Here is an 8,360-nt window from a genome sequence, read left to right on the forward strand (position 1 = left end):
TATGTAAATCTAATTCTTGAATATCAAAAAAAAGATTTATGTTTTTGGCATTAAAATAAACATAAAAATCAAACTTAAAAGTGTAATTATAGAAGCCCATTTCCGCTACATAAGAAAAAAAGGTTACACTTTATTTTACAGTGCCGGAGTTACATTACTCAAATAAGTACTGAGTACTATTAATTAACTACATGATGTACTTACTATAAGGGTTAGGGATTGGTTTAGGTTTAGTTACTTGTAATTATGCATATTTTACTGTTATTACTATAGTAAGTATGTAGTAACGTGTAACTACGGCACTAAAATAAAGTGTTACCGAAAAAATCATGCTTTTGTAAATAATAATTATCGCAATCATGAATTATGGGGTTAAAAAGCGCCATATGTGACATAAAATTAAGACATATGCTGAGTTCCCAACATATATTTCAACTTTTTTATGTTATAATTTCGATTTTTTTACTTCAATAATGATTTCTCGTGTGGCGGAAGTGATATTCCACAGTTTCCTGACAGATTCTCCAGCAGATCTCACAGTCATGAGCTGTCTGAAGCTGAGTCGCGCATGCGCGCAGATGAGCTGTAGATCTGACGCCGCACACTTCCGCTCAACATGGCGGCGCAGCGCAGGAGTCTGATGCAAAGCGTAAGAAAGTCCTTTTCTCTAATCATCAACACTCATTTACTGATGGGTCATCTATAGGTTTAACACACACACGTATTAAAGGACCTCGAGTGAATTAATGTCGGTGTGTTGAGCTGCGACAGTTACTACAGTAATACATCTTTCTTTACTGCAGTAATTCCGATGTTTACTTTGTTCAGTGTAATGATCTGAAATATTACTTCATCATATAATTACACAATAACTGACAGCTGAACCTACATGAATGTTTACAAAAGAAAAGAAAAGCTAGTCAAAACCTTTTTGATCAAATCTTGCCTGAAAGTCTTTCTCGAAGGTTATTTAGTCTTATGAATAAAGTTCTTGTTTTCCTGTACAAATATATAAAACTTTCTTGAATCACGATACATTTACTAGAGAAGAAAAATTACTAATTAACAGTTATTAAACAGTGCTGTCAAATCGATTAATCGAATCTAAAATAAGTTTGTTTACTTAATATGTGTGTATACTATATATATATATATATATATATATATATATATATATATATATATATATATATATACATATACATATACATATATACATATACATATATATAATGTACTGTTTATATTTATGTACATATATATAATGTACTGTTTATATATATATATAGTACTTTTTATATATATGTTTATATATAATGTATTGTTTATATATATATATATATATATATATATATATATATATATATATATATATATATTTATATATATAAACAGTACATTATATATAAACATATATAAAAAGTACTATATATATATATATATATATATAGTACTTTTTATATATATGTTTATATATAATGTACTGTTTATATACATTATATAAACAGTACATTATATATATGTGTACATATGTATAAAACAGTACATTATATATATATATATATATATATATATACACACACATATAATGTACTGTTTTTTATATATATGTACATACATATAAAAAAGTACTGTTTATATATATATATATGTGTGTGTTTGTGTGTGTGAGTGAGTTTATACACACATATATTATGTAAACAAACTTTTAGATTAGATTAATTGATTTGACAGCACTAATATTAAGTCTTTTTTGAATGAAAAATGAAGCGAGTTTATGAATAAAACAATAACAAATTTCAACAATCTTGTTTTCCCTTTAAATTAAGATTATTTTTCTGACCCCAATGGCAGATATTTGTTCTCGTTTTATTTATAAACTCACTTAATTTTTATACATTTTCAGAAAACATGACTTTCAAGTAGATGTATATTGATTTAATAATGTTTAGATATTATATTTAGATATCATTATAAGGTGTCATTGTTACTACTTAATAGTATTAATTAATAACATGCTTAATATATGGCTAGTTACATAATTTACTATTAATACTATAGTAAGGATAACAAAGACCCTGTAAAATAAAAGTGTTAGTGATATTTGTAAATGAATAATTTCTGTTCGTTGCACTTCAGAGATTGTGTTCAGATCTGATGATGTGTCGACGGTCAGTGTGATTGACAGATGGGTCAGGTGTGTGTGCTGTGATTTCAGCATCAGAGCTGGACGGACGATCTTCCTCTGTGTCAGCTGTGCGGCGTCGGTTCGGCCCCAAACTGCACGTACGGCCCTGACGGGAAAGGGACCCAGAGCCACCCGAACGAAGACGGACACTTCCGCTTCAGGTAGAGTCGCTCACAGCCGCCGCGGACGCCTGCGCAGGCTCAGTGTGAACTGATGTCACATCCTGTTTCCTCCTCAGCACGGAGTGCTGCTTCCTCTACGGGGTGTTCAACGGGTACGACGGCAGCCGCGTGGCCAGTTTCGTGTCTCAGTGTCTGACGGCGGAGCTCTTGCTGGGTCAGCTGAGCGCCGGTCACACAGACGCAGACGTGCGCAGAATCCTGTCACAGGTACCAGAGCTTCACATCTGCACAGTTTTAAAGTTGTTCTTCACTATTGTGAGTGAAACGGTTCGCAAACAAGAACAAATGTAGGGATCTGATGTGAGTGACAGGTTGCCCCGCCCTCACACCAGTAAACACGTTCAATAACAGTGTGAATTTCATTACTATGAAACAATTCCAGCTATAATCAGCTCTACTGAACACAATAGTGTCATTATTCAGTCATGTGGATGATATTACGTGTCTTTTAAACTCTCAGGCGTTTGATGTTGTGGAGAAGAGCTACTTTGAGACCATTGATGATGCTCTCGCTGAGAAGGCCAATCTGCAAACACAGCTTCCTGAGGTGAGGACAAATGACTCAAATCACTGCTTATGCTTTGGATAAGAGTGTCTGCCATCTCTCTGTGTGTGTGTGTGTGTGTGTGTGTGTGTCAGGGCGTTTATCTGTCAGCACAGACACAGAAGATGGCGGAGCGGCTGAAGGCTTTAGAGCAGGAGGTTTCAGGTGGAGCCACTGCGATAGTCGCTCTGATTCTCAATAATAAGCTCTACATCGCTAACGTCGGTATGTGCATCTCACACACACACACACACACACACACACACACACCTGATCTGAGGAATCTTTCACATCTGCAGCACAAACGCTGCTGTTGGATTGTGTGATGATCAGTGTGTGTTTTCAGGTACCAATCGGGCTCTTCTCTGTAAGACCACCGCTGACGGTCAGAACCAGGTGATCCAGATCGGCCGAGCACACACAACCGACAACGAGGATGAGCTGACCAGACTCACCCAGCTGGGTTAGTACACACACACACACACACACACACTCTCACACACACACACACACACACACACACTCTCACTCACACAAGTTTTGAGCAAGTTTTAAAGGGTTAGTTCACTCAAAAATGAAAATAATGCCATTTATTACTCACCCTCATGCCGTTCCACACCTGACTTCATTAATCTTCGGAACACAAATTAAGATATTTTTGATGAAATCCAATGGCTCATTGAGGCCTGCATAGGTTACTTTCTCAAGATCCATTAATGTACTAAAAACATATTTAAATCAGTTCATGTGAGTACAGTGGTTCAATATTAATATTATAAAGCCACGAGAATATTTTTGGTGCACCAAAAAAACTAAATAACGACTTATTTAGTGATGGCCGATTTCAAAACACTGCTTCAGGAAGATTCGGAGCGTTATGAATCTTTTGTGTCGAATCATGATTCGAATCGCGTGTCAAACTGCTGAAATCACGTGACTTTGGCGCTCCGAACCGCTGATTCGACACAAACGATTCATAACGCTCTGAAGAACTGAACTGGTTCAAAAAGTTTGATTCGAAGGTTCTTTTGTGCCATCACATGATCATTTGGTCCCTGACCCCTACATGCTTATGCTGCGACTTATTTGTGATTATGATTGATTGTAAACAGCATGTGTGTCATTTGAGTTTGTCGTATGTGTGAATGATTGACATCATCTCTCTCAGGTCTGGATCCGGTGCGTCTGAGGCAGACCGGACTGATCTCGGGTCAGAGCAGCACTCGACGGATCGGAGACTACAAAGTCAAATTCAACTACACAGACATCGATGTGCTCAGGTGTGTTTCTGCTCGCTGGATTCAAAGAGTGTAAAATCTGTTCACGTGCATCACCATCATACACATTAACACATGATGCATTTCATACATTATGAAAACTGGTAAAATGAGAAGCTAGAAACTCCTAATATTAATGCCCACAATTCCAAATTATGTTCTATTAAAACTAGTTCTGTTTTGGTTATGTGTCTGTATTCAGTGCAGCAAAGCATAAGCCAATCATCTCCGAGCCTGAGATCCACGGCGGCCAATCGCTGGAGGGCGTGACTGGCTTCCTGTTACTGATGTCCGAGGGGCTTATTAAAGCCCTGGAGTCGGCACACGGACCCGAGCAGGTCAACCAGGTGATTAATCTGCCAATTAAAGAGTAAAATGAAATTTATTGTATCTGAAGATCTGTTGCACTGCATTAGTGCAGTTCATTAGTTTGAATATAAATGTTTGAAAGGGAAATTGCGCTTCTCAAACAAGAATAATTGTAGGGCGGGGCTTGATTTTGATTGGAAGGTTGTGGTTTGCTATTGGTGGATCTCAGGTTGCCCCGCCCTCATCATCAGAAAAGAGAAGAGATGCTGCAAGAGGAAGATATTCTGATTCAAGATGACCAGAACATGAATTTAACACAATAATGATGTGCAGCGATAAATCATTTAGAATAAATTCATCATTGATTTCATGGTGACTTTAAATAAGAGCTATAAATTCTCCAATTTCTGAGGCTCCAAAAACAATAACAATCGTTTTGATATCCTGAACTACATTTCCCATGTTCCCCTCTCAGGAGATCGTTGCCATGGTAGCAGCGGAGTTGGCTCTGCAGTGCAGTCTGGAGGCGGCGGCACAGTCGGTGGTGGAGCGCGTCAAACGTCTTCATCATGACGCGTACGTCAGCGGCAGACAGAGGGCGCCCCACTGCGCGAGACATGAAGACATGACGCTGCTGATCAGAGTCATTAACTACCCGCTGGCGGACGGATCGCTCACTCCCACACAAGGTGAAAGACACACAAACACAACAGCTGTTTCACACCACAGCAGGGTTATAATCGTTAAATATTAAAAACATTTCTGTTAATTGAAATAAAGTTGAAATAAAACAAAATATAAATAGTTGAAAATAAGTAAATGTATAGTCTTTCACAGCTAGGTGTATTAATTCAAAATGTGTGTTTATCAGTATTACATCATCACACTGACTCTGAATGATGGTGTGTGTTTCAGGAGGACGGATCTACCCGGTGTCTGTGCCGTACTCCAACCATCAGAGCACCAGTAAGACCAGCGTCATGCTGTCTCTCGTCATGCCGGCTCAGGGAACACTGACCAACGGCTCCAACACTGCGTCCACACTGGAGGGAGACACACCCACTGCTGGGTAACACACACACACACACTCACTCACTCTCACACACACACTCACTCACTCTCACACACACACACACACACACACACACACACACACACACACACACACACACACACACACACACACACACCATTTTCCATTTTTATTTTAATTTCAGTGAAATTTTTATCGTTTAATTGTGTTTTTGCCATTTCTATTAGTTTTAGTTTTTTTTATACACTACCGTCAAAAGTTTGGAATAAATAAGAAACCTCTTTTGCTCATTAAGACTTTTTAAAATCCTAATTATTCCAAATGGAATAATTTGCCCATTATTTTTACTTCAGTTTTAGTTATTTTAGTACAAACCCGATTCCAAAAAAGTTGGGACACTGTACAAATTCTGAATAAAAACAGAATGCAATGATGTGGAAGTTTCAAATGTCAATATTTTTTTCAGAATACAACATAGATGACATATCAAATGTTTAAACTGATAAAATGTATAATTTTAAGGGAAAAATAAGTTGATTTTAAATTTCATGGCATCAACACATCTCAAAAAAGTTGGGACAAGGCCATGTTTCCCACTGTGTGGCATCCCCTCTTCTTTTTATAACAGTCTGCAAACGTCTGGGGACTGAGGAGACAAGTTGCTCAAGTTTAGGAATAGGAATGTTGTCCCATTCTTGTCTAATACAGGCTTCTAGTTGCTCAACTGTCTTAGGTCTTCTTTGTCGCGTCTTCCTCTTTATGATGCACCAAATGTTTTCTATGGGTGAAAGATCTGGTCTGCAGGCTGGCCATTTCAGTACCCGGATCCTTCTTCTACGCAGCCATGATGTTGTAATTGAGGCAGTATGTGGTCTGGCATTGTCATGTTGGAAAATGCAAGGTCTTTCCTGAAAGAGACGACGTCTGGATGGGAGCATATGCTGTTCTAGAACTTGGATATACCTTTCAGCATTGATGGTGCCTTTCCAGATGTGTAAGAGCGCTGATAACAACTTGGGTTGTTCTTGTCCTCTTTAGTCCGGATGACATGGTGTCCCAGTTTTCCAAAAAGAACTTCAAATTTTGATTCGTCTGACCACAGAACAGTTTTCCACTTTGCCACAGTCCATTTTAAATGAGCCTTGACCCAGAGAAACGGCGAATGGCACGCTGGATTGTGTTCACCGACAATGTTTTCTGGAAGTATTCCTGAGCCCATGTTGTGATTTCCATTACAGTAGCATTCCTGTATGTGATGCAGTGCCGTCTAAGGACCCGAAGATCACGGGTATCCAGTGAGGTTTTCCGGCCTTGACCCTTACGCACAGAGATTGTTCCAGATTCTCTGAATCTTTAGATGATATTTTGCACTGTAGATGATGATAACTTCAAACTCTTTGCAGTTTTTCTCAGAGAAACTCCTTTCTGATATTGCTCCACTATTTTTGGCCGCAGCATTGGGGGAATTGGTGATCCTCTGCCCATCTTGACTTCTGAGAGACACTGCCACTCTGAGAGGCTCTTTTTATACCCAATCATGTTGCCAATTGACCTAATAAGTTGCAAATTGGTCCTCCGGCTGTTCCTTATATGTACATTTAACTTTTCCGGCCTCTTATTGCTACCTGTCCCAACTTTTTTGGAATGTGTAGCTCTCATGAAATCCAAAATGAGCCAATATTTGGCATGACATTTCAAAATGTCTCACTTTCAACATTTGATATGTTATCTATATTCTATTGTGAATAAAATATAAGCTTATGAGATTTGTAAATTATTGCTTTCCTTATTTATTCACAATTTGTACAGTGTCCCAACTTTTTTGGAATCGGTTTTGTACATCAAGTTAAGCAAAATGATTGTATTTCAGTTAATGTTTATTTTTATTTTAAGTAATGAAAATGTTTGTATAGTTTTAGTAAAATATAATAACCCTGCACCTCACCTATTGTTAATTCCTACAGCTGAATGTGTTTATAACATGGAAATAACACATAAATCTCTCTCCACGGTCCCTCACTTAACACTAGTCTAATGACACCTCTGATTCCTCTGACCATAGACACCTTACAGCCCATCACTGAGAGTCCTGACCCCGCCCCTGTCCTCACCTGTGCCTCTGACCCCGTCCCTCACCCTGACCCCACCCCTCTGTCTGTCTGTGCTCCTCCCATTAGTCAGAGTCCCACGGCGACGCTGCAGTCGACCAACACGCACACGCAGAGCTCCAGCTCCAGCTCCGGAGACGGCAGTCTGTTCCGGCAGAGAGGCAGCCAGGCGGCTCAGCCCGACGAGACCGGACGCGTGCCGCCCTACGTGGACTTCAGCCAGTTCTACCGGCTGTGGGGAATGGACCACAGCGACGGCCAGGGTCTGTCGGGAGAGATGGGGCCGCAGTGACGCGTGCAGTACGTGAGCACTGGACTCGAGTCAGCATGTCGCTCTTGGTCCAGTTAAAGGATGATTTTGGATTAGTCGAAGAGCACAACTGACTGTATCAAAGGGAACAAAGCATCACACAGTGTCACAGGAGACATTGATTGTGTTCATTCGCAGTGACGTTTATGTTATTATTACTTGTCCTTGAGTTTTATAACAGTTCACATTTTTTCTTTTTCTGCTTCTGTGAAGTCTGACGTCTGTTTTCGGTGAGATCAGCGAGTCTCCTGCATGTGTGTGTGTGTGTGTTTTCTGTGTTCTTTGAGTTTTAGTACCTTCCTATAATAAACAGTAGAGGCTCTTATTACATCTGGTTGGATTTTTCTTCCTTCTGTTTTTGTGTCCTCAGCGTGTCTGTGCGTCAGAGACCCTGAAGCTGCTCTCAAAT

At 39.3% G+C, this 8,360-nt stretch overlaps 1 protein-coding gene across 2 annotated transcripts; it reads left to right on the forward strand.

Annotated features, from left to right (window-relative positions):
- Nucleotides 1–512: 512 nt before the first annotated feature.
- Nucleotides 513–8,283, forward strand: tab1 (TGF-beta activated kinase 1/MAP3K7 binding protein 1). 2 transcript variants are annotated; one of them, XM_067374268.1, is made up of 11 exons: nucleotides 513–649; nucleotides 2,219–2,349; nucleotides 2,427–2,577; nucleotides 2,831–2,917; nucleotides 3,010–3,139; nucleotides 3,261–3,377; nucleotides 4,083–4,194; nucleotides 4,394–4,538; nucleotides 4,976–5,189; nucleotides 5,416–5,569; nucleotides 7,711–8,283. In XM_067374268.1, the coding sequence occupies exons 1-11, from the start codon at nucleotides 617–619 to the stop codon at nucleotides 7,931–7,933; spliced, it is 1,497 nt and encodes a 498-aa protein (XP_067230369.1). In that variant the 5' UTR covers nucleotides 513–616; the 3' UTR covers nucleotides 7,934–8,283. The 2 variants fall into 2 exon arrangements, with proteins under 2 accessions (XP_067230369.1, XP_067230370.1); XM_067374269.1 differs by having other exon boundaries at nucleotides 7,596–7,728.
- Nucleotides 8,284–8,360: the final 77 nt, after the last annotated feature.

This window comes from Chanodichthys erythropterus, chromosome 21, assembly GCF_024489055.1.
Source record: "Chanodichthys erythropterus isolate Z2021 chromosome 21, ASM2448905v1, whole genome shotgun sequence".
NCBI lineage: Eukaryota > Metazoa > Chordata > Actinopteri > Cypriniformes > Xenocyprididae > Chanodichthys > Chanodichthys erythropterus.

Excerpts from the sequence above, each read along its gene's own strand:
- tab1 (XM_067374268.1), top strand. The coding sequence starts at position 617 with ATGGCGGCGCAGCGCAGGAGTCTGATGCAAAGC. Across the intron at positions 3,140-3,260 it reads GCTCTACATCGCTAACGTCG|GTACCAATCGGGCTCTTCTC; the intron begins GTATGTGCATCT and ends GTGTGTTTTCAG. Across the intron at positions 4,539-4,975 it reads GACCCGAGCAGGTCAACCAG|GAGATCGTTGCCATGGTAGC; the intron begins GTGATTAATCTG and ends TTCCCCTCTCAG.